Raw genomic sequence first — 14669 nt, 5'->3', positions numbered from 1 at the left:
GGCGGAGCTTGCAGTGAGCTGAGATCGCGCCACTGCACTCCAGCCTGGGCAACAGAGCGAGACTCCGTCTCAAAAAAAAAAAAAAATCAGAAAATCAAACAATTATAATAAAGTTACATAGCTCTATGCAACTGAATAAGCATTCTGACCTCATTCAATCCTTAACAACCGCGAAAAACAGATTCTGTCCCTCTGCCCATTTGAAAACTAAAAAAACAAGTTCTAAGTATGATTTACTTGACTATGGTCACCAAAATAGTAAATGAGAGAATTTGAGCCTCCACCTGGTCTCCCCATGAATAATAATATAATTATATTTCTTATGTGTATTATATAATTCATAAAAATAATTGTTCAATTTATAATCTATTTCTTTTGAGAAAGATACACAAATATACGTATCTATTTCTTATACTGTATCACCTGTCTCTATAAGTAAACCTGAGCCTAATAATTTTTTTAAAAGTTCAATCTGCATTTGAACAACAATTGTAACTGAGGAAAACCTAAATGCTTCACCTATGTTATCACATGGCCCCACTATATTTTGGCAAAACTTAAAAGCAATCTTTGTTGAAATAAACACAAGTGAAGAATACTGATAATTTATAGTCTGCAATGCTTAATATTCACAATTTTCACAAACAGCTAATAAAGTATAGATTCATAATTATTTCAAGATAACCCAATGGGGCCTTTCATTAAATTTACATTGACATTGCCAGATTGATAGCTCTTGTGTAAACTCTGAGACTAAACACTGAAAGGCAAAAGAAGACAGCGTTAACCATAAAGAACATCTTTCCATTGGCATTTTTTTTTTTTTTTTGAGACGGAGTCTCTCTCGGGGGCCCAGGCTGGAGTGCAGTGGCACAATCTCAGCTCACTACAACCTCCACCTGTCAGGTTCAAGTGATTCTCCTGCCTCAGCCTACCAAGTAGCTGGTATTACAGGTGCCTGCCACCACACCAGGCTAATTTTTGTATTTTTAGTAGAGACAGGGTTTCACCATGTTGGCTAGGCTGGTCTCAAACTCCTGACTTCAAGTGATCCTCCCACCTTGGCCTCCCAGAGTGCTGGGATTACAGGCGTGAGCCACTGCATCTGGTCTCCATTGTCATTCTTAAACACTTTCTTGTATGTGCATTGTGCAGGTTATTCCCAGTCGGGTCTTACAGCAACAAGATGGAGGGGATAGTATTAAAAGAGGCTTTTCCAATTGAAAACTATCTTAATGTCAGCCTCAGGCCGATTTAAAATCATACCAGTAGCTCATTAACATTATATGTTGGAATTTGAAATTAACTACAAAATTCCATAGCTCATTCCTGGCAACAAACTAAAGGACAATATAACTCCTTTGGAAGTAGTTCTACTAAATGTACTATACTACAAACTTGAGAAAAAATTTTAACTCCAGAACTACAAAAGCACATCACTGTTTAACTGGTAATTCAGCAGAAACAAAAACCATCACAACAATGGTTTCCTGCAATGTTTGCATCCCTTGTCAGCTCTTTTCCTGAGGAGGAAGGTGGGGGTGGGGAAGAAATACTGATACCTTACCTATCAAGCAGATAAGGCAGAAGATTTGTGCCTTACACAGAGAAGAAATATTTGACTGACACATTCTCATAAATACATAAGCATATTTTCATCTACTTTTACTGAAAGCAACAACAACAACAAAAAAAAACTGTAGAATACTACTAAGAATACAGTATTGCCACAAAACCAGTGAGTGGTAAACGCTAGAGGAAAACTCATGACAGGCTTTAATCTGCAGACAGAACGTTCAGAATGTCTGTGATGTGAAATATCTGCAATATGCCAAGCACCTTTTAATGACTGCCACAACCTCAAAACAGATCGCCTGTCCTCTTTAAAGCACCAGCTAGTCAGCTCATGAGCTCTGATGATATTCAAGTCAGTCTGTGTGTTTTATTAATTTCGTGTTACGTTAATTCAGGAGTCTGACATAGAGATGGACTACCCTGCGTTTTAAATAAAGGATTACATGTAGACCTTTAGGAATGAATATGGGGACATTCTATAGCTAAGAAGGCAGGGGCAGGGTGGAGTAACATGTATTCCAGTCTAGAAAGGTGATGATACGTGCCATCTATAAGGTAGGATTCTAAACCTCTAACATTGATACAGTCCGACTGTCACAGAGACACTACGTCTGTTTTCTGGCTTCAGTAATTATATAATATTACTAAACTCCTAAAATTTTAAGTACTCTTCTTCCTGCAAGCTTTCCTGGAGCAAGTATTACTGGAAATAACAGTCTTCAAAGTATAAATCACACTTGCATTAATGGTTAAAGCTCTTTCAGATATTTTATTTCATTAAAAGATCAATGAGGCTGGGCGCAGTGACTCATGCCTGCAATCCCAGCCTTTGGGAGGCCAAGGCAAGTGGATCATGAGGTCTGGCGTTCGAGACCAGCCTGGCCAACATAGTGAAACCCTGTCTCTACTAAAAACACACACACACACACACAAAACTAGCTGGGTGTGGTGACGGGCAGCTGTAATCCCAGCTACTCAGGAGACTGAGGCAGGAGAATCGCTTGAACCTGGGAGGCAGTGGGTGCAGTGAGCCGAGATCGTGCCACTGCACTCCAGCCCGGGCGACAGTGTGAGACTCTGTCTCAAAAAAAAAAAAAAAAATCAATGATGTACTCTAAAAGGTCTTTGGCTCTGAAATTCTGGAAAAGTCATCTGTTTGGTCTACTGCTTCTTTGATAAATAACTGGAGCTGACAATTTTGATTAATATGTTAATTAATATCTAATAGTCACTGTCTCCAACATCCATGGTTCCAAACGTTTTACAAACATAACCTCATTGAACCCGCATAAATTTGGAGATATACTATTATTGTCTCCATTTTATACACTGGAAACTGAAGCACAGAGAGGCTAAGTAACTTGCCCTAGGTCCCAAAGCTAGATAATAAACTGACCTGTTGTACCTGGGTAAGAACTAAGATGCACTAACTTTTGTGTAAACTGAGTGTGAATGGTGAAGACTGGTCTTCACATATGTTCTGTCAATAACATAGGTAGCAACAGTTAAAAGGGAGATGTTTCTTTAAAAACAAAGGCTTTTCAAAATCCTTTAAGGATTATAAGCTCAAGATTTGGCCTAATTTCCTAAAAACATCGAACACCTCTTTCCCAAAAGGAGTGTTCTCCTGAGACAAGCACCAAGTGCTGTCATGCTTTTTCCTCTGCCAGTTACAGACTCTCCCACAGGGAAGCACTTCCTGACTTGAAATACGTTGTAACATTAAAATAACCTCCTGGCGTGAGGTACTATGACATTAAATTTTATCAGAGTGAATTTTAAATGTTTTGTGAATCAAAACATTTAAAAGGAGTTAGTGTGGCGCTAGCACTTCATGGTACTGTTATATCTTTTAAATACAAAACAAAACATAATTCATAGCTGTATCTCCCACACATCACATGAGAAATTTAGAAACCAGCTGTGATAAATGTCCTCTTAGAGGTTCTTGAGGACAGGGACCCTGATCTTCATGCATTTTTGCAGCCCTTTATGCATTTCCGCAGTTATGCGTACTGCACGAAACTTGTCCTTAAGCATTTCCTAAAGATATATCAACAGCCGTAAAGTACTATAATTTATAGCTAAAAGAATGAAGTTGGCAAAACAAGCTAAGAGTCCATTATGTATGTCTTCGGAAATAAGAGTCTGAACTGAATGTGTACAGAAATAAAATCGTGTCTAGTCATGCAATGGGTTAAGTATCTGCTCTTGGTAACAGCAAAGGATCTTTCACTTTCAAAAGAAAAAAACGAAAACAGGCACACACAAAATTTCTGCCTTTCTCATCCTAAACAGCTGAATCATTCACATATTCAACAGCCCAGAATTCTTCTGGGCTGTCAGTGCGGGCTCTGCTTTTTGAGAAGTTGGAATTCAAAATCCTCCTTAGGAGAGCAAGGAAGAATTACAGGAAATTAACGGGATTCCCAAAGGGCGCTGACTTAAACAGGAGCAGCGTCACCGTTAATCAAACAGGAGGCCCTGGCTATCAATCAATCTCTGGAGAAGGAAAAATACTATGCTGAGAAAATATATTCGTTCATTATTCAAGTATTTACTAAACGTGTACTCAGCGCAAGGCCCCTGGCGGGAGGCCAACAAGCACACCAGCTCTGGATCCGGCGCCGGGCCACCCCCTCCCCCGCGGGGCCCACCAGCAGGCAGGACGCCCCCAGAAGCGCTTGCCAGGCGCCGGGGCGGCCCCTGCACTGACCCCTCCGGCTCCTCCCGGGCGCGCCTCACCCGGACCGGTCTCCGGAGTGATACGGGCTTCAACGTGGCGAAATGCACCAATACGACTCGCCACGCACGGAGAAGGGGGCCCCATGCGCGCCCCGAGCTACCCCGCCCGCGGCCCTCAGGGAGCTGCTGACCTGCTAGATAGTGGGACCCCCCGCACCAACCCGGGCCAGGGCGACGGGGGAGATCCGGGGTGTCCAGAGGGCGCGTGGGGCTGACAGCCCCCTCAGAGTGTTCTAGGGGCTTCGTGGGGCGCTTGGGGGGCTCTGGGGGTCCTAGGGGTCCTCTGAAAGGCGCGTGGGGGCTGAGGGTCCCTGTGAGACTCTGGGGATTCCAAGGGGGCGTGTTAGGGGATCTGGAGGGCGTGTGGGGGCTGAGGAACCCTGGGGGGTTCTGCCGGCCCTAGGGGGTGTCGAAAGTGCGCGTGGGGGCTGAGAGCCCCTGGGAGGATGCGGGGTTTCCAGGGACCCTGGGGGGCCCTGTGGGGTCTCTGGAGGGCGCGTGCGGATGGAGGGCCCCGGGGCGTCCTGGGGGCTCCAGGGGGCGCTGGGGGGCCCTACAGGATTTCTAGAGGACGCCTTGCAGGCTGAGGGCCCCTAGGCGTGGTCTGAGGGTCCCAGAGGTTGCGGGGGGGACTCGGGGGGTCAGCGTGAAAGGAAGGGGACCAAGTACTGAGACCCCCTAGGGCACGCACGGTCTGGCGCTCACCCAAACAGCCCTCGGAGGAAGGAGTGGGAGGCCTTGACTCGCTTCTCGGCCTCCGCCATCAGCTGTACCGCCTCACGCTCCTTCCCCGCGTTGTCCATGTCGCCAGCCGCGGCCGCCACAGCCCCCTCAGCCGGCTCGCTGCGCGCCCAGGCGCCTTAGCTTTCCCTCTGGCGGCCGCAGGGGCGCAGGCGCAGGCGCGACGCGCGAGGCCTTTCGGGAGCTGTAGTCCAGGTCCTGTCATGGGGGCGGGGATGCTCGAGCCGCCTACTACAGTTCCCAGGAGGCCCCGGGGCGGGGTGTGTGTGAGCCGAGCTTGCGCACAGCTTACTCTCGGGACATCGGCGCAGGGGGCGTGACCACCCAGAGGGGTCCTGGGCCAAGGTGAACTTTAATCTTTTAGGTATGAGGACATGGTAAATGATCCGTGGCCTCTAGTAAATATCACCTACTCAGTAAAACTCGCATGGCAATGGGATGGATGAAGGAACAGGGGGATAACAGATTGGATGGAACCCACACCCTACTTGCAAGTTCTGCAAAAGAGAATCTGGTGTAGCCACCAAAGCATCACATGCTTGATACCGCCTACCAAAAAACGAGCAACAGCTGGCAATAAGAGCCATTTTTATCTCCAAGAGCAAGACTTCCCCAATATAAGTTCAGTTATTTTTAAATCTCCCCAAACTGTAACTTTCTGTTGGTCCTCTCTTCCTTGGTTATAAACGAGTTGCATATATGCAATATATGCACAATCCACTCTTTTGTTGACTGAGTTATATTCAGGAGATATCAGCCACTGAACTCTTATCCTTTACATAATACTGGCCATAGTGGATGGATCTCCAGGGACAAAATTTGTGCCTGCCAGGAAGACTTCTAATCTCCTAGGAGAAGTATCCATAGATAGATGGAATCCTGTGCCAGAGACTTTCAGGCCTGTCCCAGAGGGAGTTATTTTTGAATACAATGTCTAGACCATTCAAGCTTGGCAGTGCTAAGGCAGAGATGCTGAAGCTAATAAGAAAATCACCGCCAAGTGAGATTTATGACAGTTTCAAACTATTAATAAATACACTCTGGGCACTGGCATGCAAAATTTTAAAAAATGAAGACTGTCTGTAGAGAGCAAGGCAAGAGGGGCCAAACTCCTAGAAAGAAAGTTGACTAAAGCACATGTCACAGAGTTCATACATTTCAGGCCTCTGTAGAGATAGAAAGAAATCTCAGCTCTTCATGCAGTTTATTTACGATTACTACATGCATTATTTTAACTTTGAAAAGCTGATCTGTGTGCTTTTGGAGAGAGAAGGAGGCAGGAAGTTGGAGGTGACCGTAAATGCAGGGGAGATCAGAGAAAAACCGTAAAAAGTGAACATAAGCATTTGGAAAGCAGAGCAGTCTATGGGCGTTTAATGGAGTGAGGCTAAATCAAAAACTCCTAAGTAAATCAGTGTGTTGATTAAATTAGTTCCCAAACGTGGTCTGATGCAGAAGCTCTAACGGATATTTAAGAAATACTGATTGCTAGGCCACTGGGTTTTGGTATCAAGGTCCCTTGCAGCTGGGGTCTAGAAAATGCACATTTTGAAATCCACCCCTATTCTAAAGCACACAGTTCTAGATTCTCAAATCTGTAGTCAGTTGAAAAGGAGCCGGAACAGACTGCCTCCTCGAAGCTAGTACTTGCAATTAAGAGAGACATTTTTGGTGGTTTCTGGTAATTTCCTTCATTCTCTTCTTTGTCACTGGAAATTTGTGGGCACTCCCACCATTCCGCCAGTCCACACCAAAGCGGGAGAAAACCTTCAAAACTTAATTACTGTGTAGAGCAAGTGCTTTCTTCTCCCAGAGGCTAGGGGAGGAAAGGAGGCAGGGCAGAGAGATGAACATCACAGAATAAGACCTGACTAGAGAGACAGTTGAGGAATCCTTGAAACAAGAAGGAAAAGAAAAGGAGAAGCACCCCTGGTGTGGATCAGGAGAAGAGTAGAAGTCACCTTGGAGAAGAGCCAAAGGACCCACTGCCCACACCTGCGCTGCCCAGGATGGAACTGCGCACCACTGGTGGCCATTTACATTCACATTAAATAATATTAAATAAAATGTAAAATTCCATTTCAGGGCTGTACTAGCCACATTTCAAGTGCTCAATAGCCACACATAGCCAGTGGCTACTGAAAAAGTTAAAAATATATAACCCTAGTGGATTGACTAAGTTAGACACCTGGTGGATTGACTAAGTTAGACGCCTGAGGGCGGTGGCTCACACCTGTAATCCGAAAACTTTGGGAGGCTGAGGCAAGCGGATCACTTGAGGTGACTAGTTCAAGACCAGCCTAGCCAACACAATGAAACCCCATCTCCACTAAAAATACAAAATTTACAAAAAATACAAAAATTAGCTGGGTGTGGTGGTGCATGCCTGTAATCCCAGTTACTCAGGAGGCTAAGGCAGGAGAATCACTTGAACCTGAGAGGTGGAACAGAGGTTGCAGTGAGCTGAGATTGTGCCATTATACTCCAGCCTGGGCGACAGAGTGAGTGAGACTCTGTCTCAAAAAAAAAAAAAAAAAAAGACACCTGAAAAATGACAGGTGCAAGAAGATTACTTTGACCTTTTTCTTTTCTTTTTGCATGCAGAATACACACTGGATGCTTTGACCTCTTGTTTCTTTTTCTTTTCTTTTTTTTTTTTTTTTGAGACAGAGTTTCGCTCTGTTGCCCAGGCTGGAGCACAGTGGTGCAATCTCCGCTCACTGCAAGCTCCGCCTCCTGGGTTCACGCCATTCCCCTGCCTCAGCCTCCCAAGTGACTGGGACTACAGACGCCCGCCACCACACCTGGCTAATTTTTTGTATTTTTAGTAGAGACGGGGTTTCACCGTGTTAGCCAGGATGGTCTCGATCACCTGACCTCGTGATCCGCCCCCCTCGGTCTCCCAAAGTGCTGGGATTACGGCGTGAGCCACTGCGCCTGGCCCCAACCTCTTGTTTCTTTAAAGCAAGAGATGAAACTCCCATATGAAAGATGTCCTTCTTACACTAGCAATAAAGCAACATTTTTATCATCAAAGGCAGGAAGTTGAGTCCAAGAGAATTCTGTACAAACCCTGTTAAACTAACCCTTATCTTCCTAGTCACTTTTCTATCTAATTAACTACCCTAGCCCAAGCTCCTCTGCCTCATCACGTTTTCAGTTTACTATTCTTTGTCCAATTCAGTAAATAAGTAACACACTATAACTGCTTCTTTGGGTTTTTATTTCCTTATGAGGCCTCCCATGCCATGTAAAACGTGTATCAAATACATCTGTGTGCTTTTCTGCTATTAACTTGTCTTACATAAGTTTAATTTTCAGACTCCACCAGGAGCCCAGGTGGATGGAGCGTGAGATGCCTCCCTACACTACTATATTGGACTGCACAGAGAACAATTTTATCGTTGCACAAGTCCTAGTGGATTGCACTAGCCTCTATGTGCCTTGCTTTTCAGAAACTTTAGACACGTGTAAGAAAAGAAAATAAAAAGGCTTCAGGGAGTTTCTGAGAAGTCAGAGCAGGAAAGGAGCCTGTAGCCTGAACAAGGCAGAGCCAACAGTACTGCTGGCTTTTCCCTGTGAGCAGATGGAGGTGGACACCTGGACGCTCAGACTGAATCAACACACACCCCGAAATATGATTTATCAAGACAGGGCTGAAGCTACTTGAGAACCCCAACACTAAGAAAGCCAGAGTCAGAAAAGAACAGAATCGGTATGGAAAAAGGGTGTAGTCATCTGCATGTGTTCACAGAAGGAGAGAAAGCACCAGGCAAAGATCCAGTATGGAAAGTTACAGGACATCACTGCTGCTTCACTGAAGCAAAGCAAGAAGGCTCACCCACATTAAAGGGAGGGCAATGAGACTCCATTTCCTGATGGGAGGGCCTCCGAGGATTTGCAGACGTTTTCACAGCACAACAGCTAGGTTAGAGGGTGTCACTGCTCACCCTGGTCCACTCTGGTTGCATTGACAAAGTTGGGAAGCTGGAGCCCCTACGCTGGGGTTGGGGGACAGCCCTCAGCTCACATGGCCCTGCATGGCATGGCCCAAGGGTCCCTGCCCAGGTCTACAGTGGCCTCCTCTGATGACATCTCAGCCTTGCTTCTGCCTGAAATGCTAAGCATGGCTCAGAGTCATCAGACAAGGTCAAACCATCTAAAGCAGAGTGTTCTGCTTCAGAAGGCAGGGAAGAAGGAAGTCCATTTCAGGAGGCTCTTCACCCAAAATCGTTAAAGGAATGCATTAATGAAAATAAATCTTCCATCTATGTGGATGAGGTTGTGCAAATCTAAGGATAGAATTTAATTGTTCTATTTACAGGGATTCTTTTCATTTTTCTCATAGACATAGACCCATAGAACAAGAGACCCAAGAACATTTGAATGGCACATTTCAGAGAAATAATTAAACAGCTTTTGTTAATCTCAAACTTTTTGAAACAACATCAGTTTATGTGTTTGTGTGTTATGTGTGTGGGGTGACATTTCACACCCTGTCAAAATTGTTATAAGTTTCCCCAAGTGTAACTTTGTTAATCTTACTTAACCTTTCCTTAAAAAATTACTTTACAAAATTCAGACCAAAAAGTTAGAAAAGGTAAAATTAAATATACACAAATATCTGTTAGGGAAAACAAAAAATGGTAAATTAAGTTAAAATAAATGCTTATGAGAAAATACGTATTATTGTCATTAGTAAGTGTTCTTTTTTTTTTTTTTTTTTTTTGAGACAGGGTCTTGCTCTGCTGCCCAGGCTGAAGTGCACAATCACAGCTCACTGCAGCCTATATCTCCCAGGAGTAAGTGATCCTCCTACCTCAGCCTCCTGAGTAGCTGGGACTACAGGCATGTACCACCAAACCCAGCTGTTTTTTTAATTTTTATTTTTAGTAGAGATGAGGTCTTGCTGTCTTGCCCAGGCTGGTCTCAAACTGCTGAGCTCAAGCAATCTTTCCATCTCTGCCTCCCAAAGTGCTGGGATTACAGGCATGAGCCACTGTGCCCAACCAAATATTCTTCTTTTTATTAGCTGATATAAAAGTCTACAGACAAGTTTTGAAATTAACTTGATGCCTTTATTTATGGCAAATGGGCATACGATCATTTTGACAATTTTTATTTATATTATATGTTCTGAGACCTTTCTTATCTATGCTTAATATAAGTTATGGTTATGAGCCACAGACACAATTGCTTAAAGGGAAAAATGGTTTATTTTCCACATACTCTTTGAATTCCTTTCACATCATTATTTAATATTACATTAGGAGAAATTTTAGGAAAAAAGATGCTCATAATTCTACCTACCCAATGAAACATTTTTAATTTTTTATACGTATATAGTGCTATCTCATTTTTATTCATGAAACTTATACACATGTAAGTATTATTAGGAGTATGCTTGTAGTTTGTATTTTTTGTTTGTTTATGAAACATATATTTTCTCTGTTGCTGTAAGTGTTTGTAATTGATTGTTAATGGCCAATAGTTGAATGAATCAAATTTCACAAAACCTTTTTCCACTGTGGTATATTTGGTTTGCATCACATCTGGCTCTTATAGAAACATCTAAGACTGTCTTGGAAAGTTAAATAATTTTCCCATCACTAAATTACACTGTCCCAGGCTTCTTTAGGGTACAGTGCTAGCATTTCTTCATAATCAGGTGGGAAGAACCGGGTCTTCACAAATCTACTCTTAGCATGGTAGTAACTGGCTTTAAAAACACAGTCAACCCTTATTTTTCATGGATTTCATATTTGCAAACTCACCTACTTGCTGAAATTAAGTTACAATCCTAAAATCAACACTTGTGGCACTCTTGCAGTCATTCACAGACACTCAGAGTGGGAAAAAATGTGGGTGGCCTGACACATATGTTCCAAGCTGAGGTCAAACACAGCAACACTCTGCCTTCTTGTTCCAGCTGTTGTTGTTTTTTGTTTGTTTGTTTGTTTTTTGAGATGGAGTCTCACTCTGTCTACCAGGCTGGAGTGCAGTGTCTCGATCTCAGCTCACTGTAACCTACACCTCCTGGATTCAAGCAATTCTCCTGCCTCAGCCTCCCAAGTAGCTGGGAATACAGACACATGCCACCATACCCAGCTAAGTTTTGTATTTTCAGTAGAGATGGGGTTTCCCCATGTTGATCAGGCTGGTCTCGAACTCCTGACTTCAGGTAATTCACCTTGGCCTTGAGCCACCACTCCCAGCCTTGTTCCAGCTCTTATGTTGTTAGCAAGTGTTCTTTTTCACAGCCTGTTTACTGCCACATTTTGCAATTTTGTGGTTTGTTTTTTTTTTTTTTTAAGAGGTGGGGTCTTGCTGTGTTACCCAGGTTGATCTCGAACTCCTGAGCTCAAGTGCCTTCAGCCTTAGCCTTCCAAAGTGCTGGGATTACACGTACGAGCCACCACATGTGGTTTCAGTTTTGTGCTTTTTTGGTTGGCGCTTTTGCCGTTTAAAATGGCCCCAGGCATAGTGCTGCAGTGCTATCTAGTTCCTAAGCACAGGAAGGCTGTGAGCTGCCTTATGGAGAAAATGTGTCTTAAATAAGCTTCATGGCCGAGCGCGGTGGCTCAAGCCTGTAATCCCAGTACTTTGGGAGGCCGAGGCGGGCGGATCACAAGGTCAGGAGATCGAGACCATCCTGGCTAACACGGTGAAACCCTGTCTCTACTAAAAAATACAAAAAACTAGCCGGGCGAGGTGGCGGGCACCTGTAGTCCCAGCTACTCGGAAGGCTGAGGCAGGAGAATGGCATGAACCCGGGAGGCGGAGCTTGCAGTGAGATGAGACCTGGCCAGTGCACTCCAGCTTGGGTGACAGAGCGAGACTCCGTCTCAAAAAAATAAAAATAAAAAATAAAAATTTAAAAAAAAATAAGCTTCATTCAGGCATTTACAGAGCTGTTGGTGATGAGCTTGATGATAACGAGTCAACAATATATATTTTAAAAGACACCTCTAACTAGAGACACACATAAAACGAGGTTATATATTGATCAATTGAAAGAAAGTGTTGTAACCAGAGACTCAAGGAAACCAAGCCTTGTATTTTTCCTGGGCACAACGGTTTAGCATTTACTACTTCTGTGTTTGCAGAGATTTTATAGAGATAACTTCTGCAAATGATGAAAATCGGCTGCACATTAGGAGAGTATCTGGACAAAGAAATGAAATGAAGTCAGATCATAGAATCTCCCTTTCCCAATCCTTAAAAGGAATGGGTAAAAAGGTAAAAACTAGCAGCTCTTCAAGAGAATTAAGACAGAGGGAAATCGTCCGGCGCTGGCTAATTTCTGTTTGCCCCCTAGCCCCACTTGCTACCCCTCTGTTATGGTTAATTTTGTGTGTCAGCTTGACTGGGCCACAGAATGCCCAATATCTGTTAAATGTTATTTCTGAATGGGTCTGTGAGGATGTTTCTGGAAAAGGTCAGCATTTGAATCAGTGGACTGAGTAAAAGCAAATGGTTTCCAATGTGAGTGACACCATCCAATCCAATCCACTGAGTGCCCGAGTGGCAGATGGTTGAATTAGCTCTGCCTGGCTGTTTGGACTGTGACATCAATCTTCTCCTGCCCTCAGCGCTCCTGGTTATTAAGCCTTCAGACTCGGGTTGGAATCTACACCCGTGGCTCTCCAACTCTCAGGCCTTCAAACTATACCATTGGTTGTCTTTGGTTTCCAGCTTGCAAATAGCAGATGGTGGACTTCAAGGCCTCCATAATTGTACAAGCCAATCCTTTATAATAAATATCTTCATATCTATGTGTTTCTCTGGAGAACCCTGACTAATGCACTTTCTCCATGCTGCTCTCTGCTCCACAACACAGGCTGCTGTGGACTCCATCAGTAGGGCTCTTGTGCCCTATAACTTCTGTTTGTATTTGACAACAAGATGCCAAGGCATGAGGTAGAGGACAGAGGGGATTGAGATCACGGTGTTTGTCCCCTTCTCCCTCCACAAGGTGGCCAGCTGGCACTCCAATTCTTTCTAGATTGTTTACCTCATCTTTCAGGCTTAGGGTTGCTGGCATGGCTGCTGCTAGCTGCAGACACTTGCCCTGTGCCCTGGGATTTCTGTGCACCTGCACCATTGCACAGTGCCCTATATGGAAACTTCTCTGAACTCTCCTGTTGCAAGTGTGCCTGTGCTGACTGTGGAGACCCAGACTGACATGCTCCCCAACTCATTGGATGAGGCCAGTATAACCTTGAAACCCAAACCAGGAAAGCACAATATGAGAAAAAACAATCATCGGCCAGTTTAACTCATGAAGATAGATACAAAAATTCTGAAGAAAACATTAGTAAACATACCATGCACAAATATCTGGATGGATTATGGACATAAATGGGAAATGCTAAACTTTAAAAATTTCAGAAAAAAATTATTTAAAAGTAGCTTTATGACCTTGATTTCCTAAATAGGACATAAAAATGCAAACCATGAGAGAAAAATCAATACATTCTTTCCATTAAGATTAAGAATTTTTTTTTTTTTTTTTTTTTTTGAGACGGAGTCTCGCTCTGACGCCCAGGCTGGAGTGCAGTGGCCGGATCTCAGCTCACTACAAGCTCCGCCTCCCGGGTTTACGCCATTCTCCTGCCTCAACCTCCCGAGTAGCTGGGACTATAGGCGCCCGCCACCTCGCCCGGCTAGTTTTTTGTATTTTTTAGTAGAGACGGGGTTTCACCGTGTTAGCCAGGATGGTCTCGATCTCCTGACCTCGTGATCTGCCCGTCTCGGCCTCCCAAAGTGCTGGGATTACAGGCTTGAGCCACCACGCCCGGCCAAGAATATTTTTTCATCAACATGCCATAAATAAAATGAAAAGACAACCACAACCCAGAGGATGACATTTGCAAGAAGGATAAAGAAATCCTACCAATCAATTGAAGACAACCAAAAAGAAAAATGGGCAAAAAAAAGAGTTGAACCTGAAGTCTTAATTACAGATTTCAACAAACTCTTGGCCCTCTTCTGCTTTTGCTGCTCATTACTTCAGTGGGAAGAGCAACTGATTATAGAAAACCAGAAAGATCTCAGGAGAAGGTGGAAGCAGGAGTGTCGCAGCCTGCAGAATCCACCTGCTTTTTCTTTGCTTTCAAAATGGAACCTGATGACTATTTAAGAGCTGGTAAACAGATATTGTGTTGTGGAAAATGTCTGCAGAAAGGAGACCAAAGGCTGGGTGAGGACAATGACCTCCCCATAAGCCCCTCCACCCTGGGCATCCTTGGCCTCTTGTGACATGCTCTGACTTTTTAAGCCTTGTGATTTCTCAGGTTTCTGTGTCTGGAAAGAGAAAATGTACCCTGGGACCTTTGGAGCGATGCCAGTTTGGAGCCATCTGTAGCACCACCTTGTTTGCTGACATTCTGTGCGCCTGCCGCTGGCCTGCTCCCCAGAATCAGAAGGCATTTCCAGCCAAGGTCAGCCATGTTCTTCTGCCACTGCCCTGGAGGCGAGGGCTCAGGGCTGCAGCGGGAGCTGCTGCTGGCAGTGTGGACTCTGCTCCCCTACCCCCGCCCTGCAGCCATGGCTGGGAGAGTCCTCAAGCAGGCACAGACTGCTAACCATTCCTTCCTGGGCCATGT

General features: G+C 44.4%; 1 protein-coding gene across 5 annotated transcripts in view; it reads right to left on the bottom strand.

Moving 5' to 3' along the window:
* NAPB (NSF attachment protein beta) overlaps positions 1–5240 on the bottom strand; it is a 52514-nt gene extending 47274 nt beyond the window's left edge. The window contains exon 1 of one of the 5 annotated variants that reach the window (XM_033185439.1): positions 5026–5240. In XM_033185439.1, coding sequence (XP_033041330.1) covers positions 5026–5123 — 98 coding nt within the window. In that variant the 5' untranslated portion in view covers positions 5124–5240. Of the gene's footprint in view, positions 1–4320; positions 4910–5025 lie in introns of those variants that run through there. The other 4 variants (XM_033185442.1, XM_033185438.1, XM_033185440.1 and 1 more) reach the window with 4 other exon arrangements.
* Between the last annotated feature and the right edge of the window lie 9429 nt (positions 5241–14669).

The sequence above is a fragment of the Trachypithecus francoisi genome, unplaced genomic scaffold, assembly GCF_009764315.1.
Source record: "Trachypithecus francoisi isolate TF-2019V2 unplaced genomic scaffold, Tfra_2.0 Lachesis_group21, whole genome shotgun sequence".
Classification (NCBI taxonomy): domain Eukaryota; kingdom Metazoa; phylum Chordata; class Mammalia; order Primates; family Cercopithecidae; genus Trachypithecus; species Trachypithecus francoisi.
The sequence above is the reverse complement of the archived record's forward strand: the minus strand, read 5'-3'. Positions and strand labels throughout refer to the sequence as shown.